Source organism: Budorcas taxicolor, chromosome 4, assembly GCF_023091745.1.
Source record: "Budorcas taxicolor isolate Tak-1 chromosome 4, Takin1.1, whole genome shotgun sequence".
NCBI classification, from domain to species: Eukaryota; Metazoa; Chordata; class Mammalia; order Artiodactyla; family Bovidae; genus Budorcas; species Budorcas taxicolor.
The window spans coordinates 87,086,529-87,099,017 of NC_068913.1; the positions used below are offsets into that span (position 1 = coordinate 87,086,529).

At 35.4% G+C, this 12,489-nt stretch overlaps 1 protein-coding gene across 1 annotated transcript in view; it reads left to right on the forward strand.

Moving 5' to 3' along the window:
- KCND2 (potassium voltage-gated channel subfamily D member 2) overlaps positions 1 to 11,531 on the forward strand; it is a 549,616-nt gene extending 538,085 nt beyond the window's left edge. Inside the window, exons 3-6 of the mRNA XM_052638728.1 lie at positions 3,953 to 4,048; positions 5,412 to 5,504; positions 8,972 to 9,219; positions 11,354 to 11,531. Of these exons, the coding sequence (XP_052494688.1) occupies positions 3,953 to 4,048; positions 5,412 to 5,504; positions 8,972 to 9,219; positions 11,354 to 11,531 (615 nt within the window). The remainder of the gene's footprint in view (positions 1 to 3,952; positions 4,049 to 5,411; positions 5,505 to 8,971; positions 9,220 to 11,353) is intronic.
- Positions 11,532 to 12,489: the final 958 nt, after the last annotated feature.

Genomic DNA, 12,489 nt, shown 5'->3' on the forward strand with positions numbered 1-12,489 from the left:
TTTTTGAGGCCAAAAATTTTTATATGTAATCCCACTGCCAGCACCAAGCTCAAGCGAAAACTTAAACAAAATAAAAATATGTATACAAAAAATACTGTACTCGAAGTTTTAATCACTTTGTGGAGGCTTTAAGTAAAAAATGAGAATCTTGCATACCTGCACTTGCCCTTTTCAATTATAATAACAAATGTTCAGTATCTCAAGAGAAATCTTCTTCTACACACACACACACACACACACACACACACACACACCAGGAGAGAATGACAGAATATGAAGAGACACTTAATCTCTTTTCTTACTCTCAGATTTCTGAATCTTACTGTCCCAAGTCCTGCATTCTCAGTGAAACCTTCCCTTAGGAGTCATTTCTCTCTTTCTCCCAAATCTTATGTCACTTGCATCTCTAGTCTCCATTTGACAATTCTGTTTGACTCCATTTTTTTAATTAAATAAATTAAATTAAATTTATTTTTAATTTATTTATTTTTATATTTTAAATTTAATTTTAAATTTATTAAATAAATTAAATTAAATTTATTTTTTATTGATGGATAATTGCTTTACAAAATGTTGGTTGTTTTCTGTCAGACCTCAACATGAATCTCCATTTGACAATTCTGTTTGACTCCATTTTTTTTAATTAAATAAATTAAATTAAATTTATTTTTAATTTATTTTTATATTTTAAATTTAATTTTAAATTTATTAAATAAATTAAATTAAATTTATTTTTTATTGATGGATAATTGCTTTACAAAATGTTGGTTGTTTTCTGTCAGACCTCAACATGAATCAGCCATAGGTATACACATATCCCCTCCCATTTGAACTTCCCTCCCATCTCTCTCCCCATCCCACCCCGCTAGGTTGATACAGAGCCCCTGTTTGAGTTTCCTTAGCCAAACAGCAAATTCCTTTTGGCTATCTATGTTACATATGGCAGTATAAGTTTCCATGTTACTCTTTCCATACATCTCACTTTATTTTTGACTTTTATCTTTTCATGAATAGTATCTTCCTAGCCAAAATTTAATATGTCTTGAGAGCAGGTATCATGTCTTGCATTGTGATGTCTTATACTTATTTCCATTTATCAATCTACTATTTCTGGTCTTCTGGTTGAAGGCCAGCATTCAACAGACATTTAGCATTGTGCTCCACAAGACCGAGTAAACCAATTAACTTGGAGTATTGTATGTAGTAAATCAAAAGAAAAGTCGTGAATGAAACCGGTTCTTTTTCTAATACAGTACCTGACTTAGCAAAATGGCTATTCTGTCACTAAAACTCAACTATTTCTTTTTCACTCAACTTAGAACTACTTCTGCAGAAGTGGCTTCTGTAACATGTAGTTTTTCTATTATGGAAAATATGTTGTTTTCCTTTGTCGAGGGTATCTTTGAGTGGTGTGCATGTCTCATTTATGAAAGAAAGTAATACTTCCTAATACTGAGGCTAAATGTTTGGAGGATGACATAGGTGAGACTAGTAACTATGATATAGGTAATATAATTACATGCAGTGGTTGCAAAAGAAAGGGTGGGGGAGAGGAAGGTCAAGGGACGAAGGGAAGCAAAAAAGGCATTGAACGTTCCAGGAGACCAGTGAGATTTTAGGATTGATGTTTCAACCATAACCCCTTTCTGGAAACCTAATGTATATTTCTATTACTTATTTCTGAATTATAACATCAATTCTAAATCATTTCCAAGTGTGCTTGTCACTTCCTGTTGTTTTACTGTCTGTCCTGAAATCCTGGCTACACAGCACAGCTTTTCAAATTAAACATTTTCTACCTTCCAATTTCATTCTCGAGCATTGTCTCAGTATTTTGAGTCATCTAAACACTATCTTGCCAACAAACAGTGAAATTTGTCTAGTTTTCTCATCACTTATAAAATGATCTTTGTACAGAGTATTATTTTAACCTGGAATTGGCACACAGGAAGAAGAAATTCACAGAGGAAGAGAGAAGGGGTGAGGTTGAAGCCAGGTGCTATCTTAACGCTATTTTGAGAGCTTCGAGCATTTCGGTATTACTGGCAAATTCTGTGGGTGTTGGTAAAAAGGCACCTTGGTACCACTTTGGAGGGAAGTTTGGTAAAACCTAGCAAACGAAACACATGCACGCATACCCAGGAATAATTCTACTTCTCGAAATTGCAGATCAGCTCATCATGATGTTCCAAGAAGGCAGCATTGCTGGTAGTAGCAAAAAAAAAAAATGCCTTGAAAATTCATTGTGATTGGCTTGCTACCTAAAGGATGCTTCATTCCTGCTGCGGTATATTATACAATCATAAATAAATGAGGTGGCTCTATATGTGGAGATATGGGAGGAATCCAACCTGTACTAAATGAAAACAGTTGTGTGCAGAAGGCTGTGTGGCAAATCAACCCAAATGAATAAAAATGTATGGGTGCATACTTATGAATATGTACATATATTTTGTTTGGTTGGTTTTTTTTACTTTTATTTGCCTAGTATCTTTCTGGTAAAAGTCTCTAGAAATTTGCCAACAGTTTACTCTGAAGGGCAGGAGTAGGTAAGCCCAGAGAGACTTTTGTTTTTCACATACTTTTGTAGTGTCAAAATTTGTATCATACGGACATATTCATTTTCCATTTTGAAAATCTAGATCATTAAAATTGTTTTGTTAAGAAGAAGACTCCAGGATTAGAAACTGAGATAGTCTCCCTCTGGTTGTTTAGGAAAAGCAAAGGAGCCATTGTAGGGTAATTGTACAAATTATTACCCAGGTCTTTCCAGTCGCTTCCTGAATACACTTGCTAGACATGTTTCTTATGGACAGAACCGTCACCAAAATAGTGCTCCCCAGGAAGCAAAAAACAGACCCTTACCATGAAAGTCTGGGACATATATAGAACAGCAGATTTAAAGTAGAATGGACTATCAAAGTCCAACCAGTAAACAAAGATAAATTAGAGGACTTTTTTTAAGAGAGCCCTTGTTGTTCGGTAAAGGGGCTTCATTGGCCAATTGAATAAAAATAATTGCAAAAACAAAATTTGAAATTCAAGGATGCAGATTCAACTGAATAGTCTTTTTTTTAAAAAAAAAAAAAAAAGAGGGACTGAAGGAAGGAAGGAGAGAGGGCGGGAGGAAGGTAAGAAACAGAGAGGAGAAGGGAGGGAAGGAGTGGGGAAGAGAGGAAGAAAGAGAAGAACAGCAGTAGGTTCCTGGAACTTAATTACTAAATTTAAAAAGAACATTAGTTTAAATGAAAAGAAGTTGGCAGCTAGTTTGCTGGGTCTTCATTTCACTAAGTTACTCAGATTGACATAAGTGAAAATATAAGTAAGACTGCTATTTTTCTTGGCAATTGATCAGAAACAACACTAAAATAACTTGAAATTGAAGTGCAAGTCCCTCAGTCATGTCTGACTCTTTGCAACCTCATGCACTGTCCATGGAATTCTCCAGGCCAGAATAGTGGGGTGGGTAGCCTTTCCCTTCTCCAGAAGATCTTCCCAACCCAGGGATAAAACCTGGGTCTCCCATATTGCGAGCAGATTCTTTTCCAGCTGAGCCACACGGGAAGCCCAAGAATACTGGAGTGGGTATCCTATCCCTTCTGTAGGGGAACTTCCCAACCCAGGGATTGAACCAGGGTCTTCTGCATTGCAAGCGGATTCTTTACCAACTGAGCTATCAGGGAAGCCCTGAAATAACTTAATCTTACTGTAAAACCTTAATTACCTAAATTCTTATCTCTAAACTCCAAAATAAGTCATCACTCTCAGCGATAAACGTTAGCTAAAATCAAACACTCAAATATTGAAAGTTTATTTTTCAGTAGTTAATGTGAAAAGCTGCTATGCCTTTTTAAATATGTGTGCTGACAACAGGATTATATAAGCGTGCTATCAGTGTTTTAAGAAAACCAATCATAGATCTTAGGAGGATATTGGGTTTTTGCTCCTATAGAAAGCCAGACTGGCCAGGATCCGGGCAGCCAAAAGTGGAAGTGCAAATGCTTACATGCAGAGCAAACGGAACGGCTTACTCAGTAACCAACTGCAGGTATAGTCAAGAATTTCTCTTCTTTTAATGTTCAACTTATTGGTGCAATATTGATTTAGTTCTACTTAACCATGTAATTTTATTATGAATAATTATGAAAATGGCTCTGAAACAACAAAAGTGTCATTTGTTCATGTAACCTCACCCTGTACCATCTTATTGGCTATAGGCTAGAAGCTGGGATATGTCATACTTCCAGTGAGTCATAATTCCCATTCATGTTCGGGCAGTATTTGGCACTATCTCCTGTACACATGGGGAAAATTCTCAACAGTTCAAATACCTAGATTTTTTTATTTCAAACTTAGGTGTGTTCCTTAAAGTTCATTTGGGTGTCAATAGGAGGGGTGATGTGATATCTTGTTTTACAGTAAGTCCCCTACATACCAACAAGCTCCATTCTGAGAGTGCATTCATAAGTCCAATGTGTTCGTAAGTCCAACAGGGTTAGCCTGGATACCCAACTAACACAATTGCCTGTATAGTACTGTACTTTAATAGGTTTATAATCCTTTACACAAATTAAAAAAAATAAATAAAATAAAGAAAACATTTTTAATCTTACAGTATAGCTAGCACCTTGAAAAGGTGTACTGTACTACAGTAGTACAGTACCACAGCTGTCTCAAGGGACTGCATTGAGTGAACAGACAAGAGTTTTGACTGGAGGAGGGAAAGGCATGGGAGATGGTAGAGCTAAAGAATCATCAGTAATAGGAGTTGGAAGGCAAGCTGCAATTTCACTCACACCTGTATTTGATGGCACAAGTTCTGGTTCCTTGTTGGAACCAGATGTACATTTGAATCTTTGAAAGTTCACAACTTGAAGGTTTGTATACAAGCAACTTACTGTACTTCTTATTGAAGAGGGAACATCATTCAGTGTTATAAAAGTCACATAGTATGAAATGTAATTTGAGAAACTTAATTTTCACCTTAAAACTTTCTTTTAATATTTAGGATTCCAATCATCATTACTTGCATAATAGCTTTTGTGTAGGTGAGCATGATGTGGTTTCAGGATTATGTAAGTACTAGGTTAAAAATTATTATCCAAAAATAATGGCTCTCAGACTTTCAAAGGTAGCTGGGAGATGAATGAGTAAAAGAGAATTACATTTTCAATTCAGGGAGGCAAGTCTAAAAGCCGAGACCACTAATTTGATGAAAATGTAAATGATGATTATCAAACTCAAAAGGAACTCTACATTTGATCCTTTTCAGTTTAAAAAAGAAAGTAAAAATAAAATACTGCCATTTAATCTCAGAAAATAGGCCAGATCTCTCAGTAGAAATATGTAGCTGAGATTCTCACTGTTTGCAAATAAAAGAGAAAGCCCTTCTGTCTTCTCTCTGTTAACAGTCCTCCGAGGATGAGCAGGCCTTTGTTAGCAAATCTGGCTCCAGCTTTGAAACCCAGCACCACCACCTGCTTCACTGCCTAGAAAAAACCACGGTAAGGAAAAGGCAGGACTGCCTGCCACTGCAACTCAGACAGTAATCCCATTGGTTTCTGTGAATATTTAAGGTTTCCAAGTGTGATTTCACTGTCTGCATTACTGCAAAACATACTAAGCGTTCCCCTCCAAAAAAATCCACAATAATTGAAATTACTTTGAAAGGCTCTAGTGACATTTCAACATAGAAAGTATTTTATAGACTTATTTAAAATGTTATTAACTTTAGGCTAAAATATCAGTTGAATGTAGATAGAAACTTGTGTTCCAATAGCTGACTGCAAGTTCTATAAAATATCTTTTCCTGCTTCTTAAAATGCTGATTAAACAGAAAAAAATAATGAAGTTTAAGTGTTCCTGACATCTGGGCAAAGGGAATAGCAATAACAAAATAGAGAATAACTGAAAATAAACGTTTCTTTCATTCACAGGTATAATGAACAAATAAACAATAAAAACTATCTATTCTCTTAAGAAAAATGACACATTTAATTACTGGTATACCCTTAGGGCCTGAGGATTGAGTCTGCATTTCTTCCCTTATAAGCTCCCAGTTGGACCTCCTTTTTAACAAAGGCATCTGTTTCTTAGATAGGTTGTCAAAAGGGATCACAGTCTGTGACCACAGAGCAGAATAAAATTTTCACTGTATTTGAATCAAGTCTGCTTGTCCACTCACCAGAGACACATACTTGTAGTCAATTCTGACATATTGTTCATCCATTTATTTATTTACCTCTATAGTCTTTCAACCAATATGTATTTCTTGCCTATAATGTATCAGACAGTCAGCCAGACCCAAGATACACCATGAAGTCAGGTATGACCTCTGGCCTACTTGAGCCTCCAGGTTTGGGACAAAATATGAATGTTACTGCAGAAGGACAATAAGCAAGGAAAGAAACAATGAGGCCCCAGTGGACTAGGGGCTAAGAAGGTGCAGCCAGAGGGTACAGAATCAGGCAAGGCTTCCTGGAGAAAACTGACTTGAGACCCACAGGACGATTATGAGTTAGTTAAACAAAGAGATGAAGGGGTTAAAGTAGGTGTAAGTACCTGGAGAAGACTGGAACTTGGCCTAAGAAGAAGGAAAGGAAATTGAGGGTTGTCAGAAAGAAAGAAGGTACTACAGCGCAAGTATTATCAAGTCCAAGTTCACTCTGCTCACTATATGACAGGCCTATAAACTGGAGACAAGGTATTGAGGCAAGAAATAACAACTTTATTCAGAAAGTCAGCAGACCAAGAAGATGGCTGACTAATGTCTCAAAATAACCATCTTATAAAGTCTGAATGCCAGGTTCTTTTATAAAACAGAGTGGAAGGAGATGAGGAAGTAAAATAAAAAGGCTATTAATCTTGCAAATATCTCGTGGAATGGTCAGCTTTGGGGAGGGTATATGTTAATTTCTTCCTTCCTGTACCAGATGGACAGGGTCAGGATGTCTCCCTCAACAAAAACACATTGGTTTAACATTCAGGCAGAGGAGCAGCGTTCCCCAAGTCAGGCCATTATGTATAGACAGTATCCTTTTGTAAACAAAAACAACAGGAAGCAAAGGTTAAAGAAGTAGATCCAACATGGAGTCAGATTTTGCCCTTTCTTATAACACAAGGGAGGAACAGAGGAAGTCAGTGGGCAGATAACCTTGGGTTTTGGAGGCATGTAAAGAATTTTGATCTCTATCTCATAATAAATGGAAAAATATTTGAAGGTTTTAAACAAGTGGTTACTGATTATATTAGTATCTTAAATTTGTATATTAGGATAACTTTGAAAGTTAAATGACAACATTAATCAAATTTATTTATCCCTACCATTTTTTAAATTTTTATTTTCATTTTTTGACTATTTTACCTTTTGTGAAAGTGTTAGTTGCTCAGTCATGTCCAACACTTTGTGACCCCATGAACTTGCATTGCAGGCAGATTCTTTACCATCACAGCCACCAGGGAAGCTTTTTAAGGCTATTTTAATCATAAATTATATAATACTAAATTATTATTAACACTAAACTGAATTACTAATATAGTTTAAATGAAGCTACCTACTCCAGAATATGTGGTAACCTGTCACAGAATGGCTTCTTCCCTTCCAATCACTGATAAGATAAATTAGAATGTCATGCCTTATAATTTGTATATTGTGTGTGAAATGTGCATGTAAGAGAAGAAAACAGATTGTGAGCAATCTGTTCCTTTGTAAGCAATAGTTTTTTTCTATAAAAATTAATATTTAACATGAAATTCTGTCTTCGATGATCTTATTACCCTCTGGACTTTAACTAGAATGTTAAATTTCATTTACTGCAAAATGCTTATCTTAGCAAAGAAATGGCAAAATGAATAACTAAAGCAATCTATTTCCTATTAGCCAGCAATTTCCTTCCATTGTTTTACTAATATTTTTGGATGAGAGATGGTTAAGTGAAATTTGGCATGAGCAAAACCTTCCATTGTAAGACTATTCCCACCCACACAAAGAAAAAAAAAATAATAGTAGTTGAAAACATTCTTAGTAGTTCAAACTAAAAATGTTTTATCTTATTTCTGAGGTAAAAGTCTTCCATACACAATTTATGAGCCAATTCTTTATTAAATATTTTAAATTTTACACTGTTTCTGTATGATGTCCTATGTGAAATTATGTCCATCACTGTTGACTTCTGGGTTATAAGAACATAGGTACAGATCATGGGTCCAGCCAGTAATATATTACAAAGATAAGAATGGAGACCTCAAAAGTTCAGTGTTAACCAGTTCTAGGTCAAATATAAAGTAATACATTTTGATAAATATATTTTACTTAATAAGTCATATTTTTCTATACACTGGGAATTTTAGAGGAGCATCTAAAGAAATGAGAAATGTCTTAGTTATCTTATTTTTCTGATTAAAAAATATTTTCAATCCCATGTGAAAATATTTGCTAATATATAACAGATAATCTAACTTGGAATATTCTATTAAAATAGTCTCTTTATCATAACTTCAGTCTGTCAATTTGTTTAAAAAATAACATACATGTAAATTTGCACATTCCCTATGGGTATTATCTATACTCGTTTTTGAGGATTTTAATATTTAGTTTATAACTTCCAGATTGTATGTTTAAATTAGTAAATGATATTTCAAATAAAGTTAGTCTATGATGAATGCTAAATCAGCCATGTATATCAATCTCAGATTCTAACTGGAGAGATATTATTTTCATACAAACGACAACAAGAAGTTTTGCTATTCTAATTATTATGAAAATGGGGTTTTTTTAAACACATTAGATAGTCTAAATGTACTGTGGGCATATTTGAGTTCTAAAAAGAAAGCTATTCAAATCTTTTTTTTTTTTTAAGGTAAACTGTGATAATATTGTAAGTCAACTATACTTCACTAAAAATAATAAAGTTTTTTAAAAGTTAAACTGTGTTTCTGTGCTTTCTCCACATTTCTTACCACTACAAAATAGAATCACGAATTTGTGGATGAACAAGTCTTTGAAGAAAGCTGCATGGAAGTTGCAACAGTTAATCGTCCTTCAAGTCACAGTCCCTCTCTTTCTTCACAACAAGGAATCACCAGCACTTGCTGTTCAAGACGACACAAAAAAACCTTCCGCATCCCAAATGCCAATGTATCAGGAAGCCACCGAGGGAGCGTGCAAGAACTCAGCACGATTCAGATTAGATGTGTGGAGAGAACCCCACTATCTAACAGGTACCTGAGATTAATTTGTGTGTGTCCACACACCTGTGCTGTTTTTCAGAGCACATCTGCACTGGCTGTCATGCTGTTACTTTTGTGGCATCTAAACCCTAGCTCCTTGGGTTTATTTTATTTTTTTAATATAAATTTATTTATTTTGATTGGAGGCTAATTACTTTACAATATTGTATTGGTTTTGCCATACATCAACATGAATCCGCCACAGGTATACACATGTTCCCCATCTTGAACCCCCCCCCCCCCCCCCATCCTCCTCCCTCCCGGTACCATCCCTCTGGGTCGTCCCAGTTCACCAGCCCCAAGCACCCAATATCATGCATTGAACCTGGACTGGCGATTTGTTTGAGATCAAACTGATCTGAAACAAGTAGGAAAATCGATCTATTGTAATATTCATGAAAAGGCAAAGGTAGTAGCTAAATCAGTACTAAAAGAGTAGAAAGAAGATAAGAAGGTCAGGCATTCACAAATATATTTCTACCTCTTCAACCTCACAACTTTTTCTTAAGCAGATACCTCTCCACTTAGGAGTCCGCTAAGTAAACATGAATGACCTGGAATTGTAGGCAACACAACCACAAGTGACAAATTAACATTGATATGATTGAAAGGTATTCAGTACACGCCAAAATATATCAACATAGTCGTTGTCACAGTGAAAAATAAAACTATGCCAGAAGGATCTTTTGAATCAGTATACAGTTTTGATCATGAAGGTATTTTGGATCTCAACAAACACAAAAACCAATATGATATCAAAAAAAAGGTAAGTGAACGTTCAAATTGTTTACCTCTGGTGAGTTTATGGACAATTTAGGTGAATTTTTCTATTGGCATTTTCCCTTTGCTTCTCTTTATGTGCCACTTGTTTTGACTATAATGATGCATGTGTAATAATAAGTAGTACATTTCAACCAGGTAAATCATTAAGAATATCGATTTCTGCCCAAATGATTTTCCTTTGCTCTTCGAATTAAAAAACTTACCTTTTCACAATCCATTAATTCAGTGCAACTTCTTTGTTGACATCCAACCATCTTTGGAAAGTCTAGATAAGATTCTGAATTCAGGCTCTGTCGATTTTATGTAATCAGATTGTTTCTGAGATCAGAATGTTAAATGTTGGAGCAATGAAGATTTCTGTCTCTAAGATAGTCTACCTGTATGTTGCTTTACATTTATTCCAAAACAAGGTAGGAAATGGAGGAGTGTTCAGAAAAAAAAAAAAAAAAAAATCTTGGGACACAAAGATCTTAATTAAGTTCCCTATGAAAAAGAATAGTTTAAAGCTCGTATGTCTATACTCCTTATCCCTTTCCCTTCCCCCCTCCACCCCCACCTCCTCACACAGAGTATATAACTCATGCAAGAGTAGCACTGGGGAAAACTTTTAAGTATTGATAATGACTAACTTGAGTTCTTAACGTTTGCTGTCACTAAGTTGAGAGCTTTAAGGGCATCCTGTATCCCAAAGAGACAAGATAGTAAAATGACTCTGTGGACAAAAGAATTAAGATATATCCACAGGGTATGTCCTTTTCATTATTATTGTTGTTTAATCACCATGTCATATCTAACTGTTTTGCAACCCCACAGACTATAGCCCACCAGGTTCCTCTGTCCATGAGATTTTCCAGGCAGGAATACTGGAGTGGGTTACCATTTCCTTCTCCAGAGGATCTTCCCAAACCAGGGATCAAACCCACATCTCCTGCGTTGGCAGGAGGATTCTTCACCACTAGTACCACCTGGGAAGCCCATCCCTTTCATTATGGTATCTCAAACTTCTCAGAGATCCTATCTTAAAGAAAACTCTTTTACTTTGCTCAGCCTAGGTTTTCTAAAACTCACCTGATCCTCTCTTTTACATTCTCAAAGCAGGAAACACTTTGAGAAACACTAATTGAACCACACTGAGCTGGCTTTTAGACATTTATTTGATGTTAATGCCTTAATGTTCATGTTAATTTATCTTAAGCTTTGGTGTTTCATTTTTCTTAATTATGGTGATTGTTTTTAACCTTTTAAAATGTTACTGATAAACATGACAACATGTATTCTTTAGTTATAAGAAAAAAAATTTAAGTAAACAACCTTCTTTCTTAAATCTTTTCTTCCTCATCAGCCGATCCAGTTTAAATGCCAAAATGGAAGAGTGTGTTAAACTAAACTGTGAACAACCTTATGTGACTACAGCAATAATAAGCATCCCAACACCTCCAGTCACCACCCCCGAAGGAGATGACAGGCCAGAGTCTCCTGAGTACTCAGGAGGCAATATCGTCAGAGTGTCTGCTCTGTAAGACAATTGGAATCAGGTTCAAGAGAATTTGAGCACTGGCTGTGGAAAGAGTCCCAGTGTGGAAGAAAGAAGAGATAACAAACACTCTGCAGATGAAAATGACAAAGCAAGGAGGTTGGTAATTAAACAAACACAACGCTTTCAAACTTGTGGATGGAAATAAAACCACCAAATGGCATTTCTGGATAGAGTTTGACCTGTTATACAGAGAAATAAAATAGTCTGTGGCCCTTTGACTTTGTGAATGAGCACAAATGAAATGCCGCCTATTGATGCTTCTTATGACCAGAACTCTTTTTTAAATAAAATAAATCTTTGAACATAATGTTCCAGTTGAATGCAAAACAAAAAATATGGAAAACATTTTGATAAAAATTTTTCCTGTTAAAACCATGAACATTGGCGATGATGAAGATGATTACACATTAAAAAAAAAAACACAAACACACAACACATTTGTATTGACTGAAGGAAACCATCATAATGCATGCTAGAATTCTTTGGAGCCGTTATCTCAGTTTCCTTATGTTGTCTTCAGAATAGGCATGATAAACTATACTAGTAGAAAGAGGGAATTTCTGTGCACTTACAACAAGCTGATTGTTCATGTTCCATGGTGGGCTGTGCAAATAAACTCCTTTTAGAACTAACTGCAGTATTTCTCATGGGGATGCTCATTAGTACATCTAAAGTGTTCAGATAGTTCAGTATGAATCATTGTTTTACCTTGCACCTAGATACTGGTACAACTGCAATAATTAATTGTACACTTGTTGTATCAGGAATCAGGATATTTTTGTTGTTGTATATCCAGATCTTCATAGATACATTAAGAGCCACATTCCATAGAAAAACTTCTGGTGTGGCCAGGTTTTAGATAACCTTTTAATCCAAAACCCTTGTGTCATAAATGTTTTTCTGTAATATTGTTTGGTCCACTGTATTCCTGTGACAGTGAA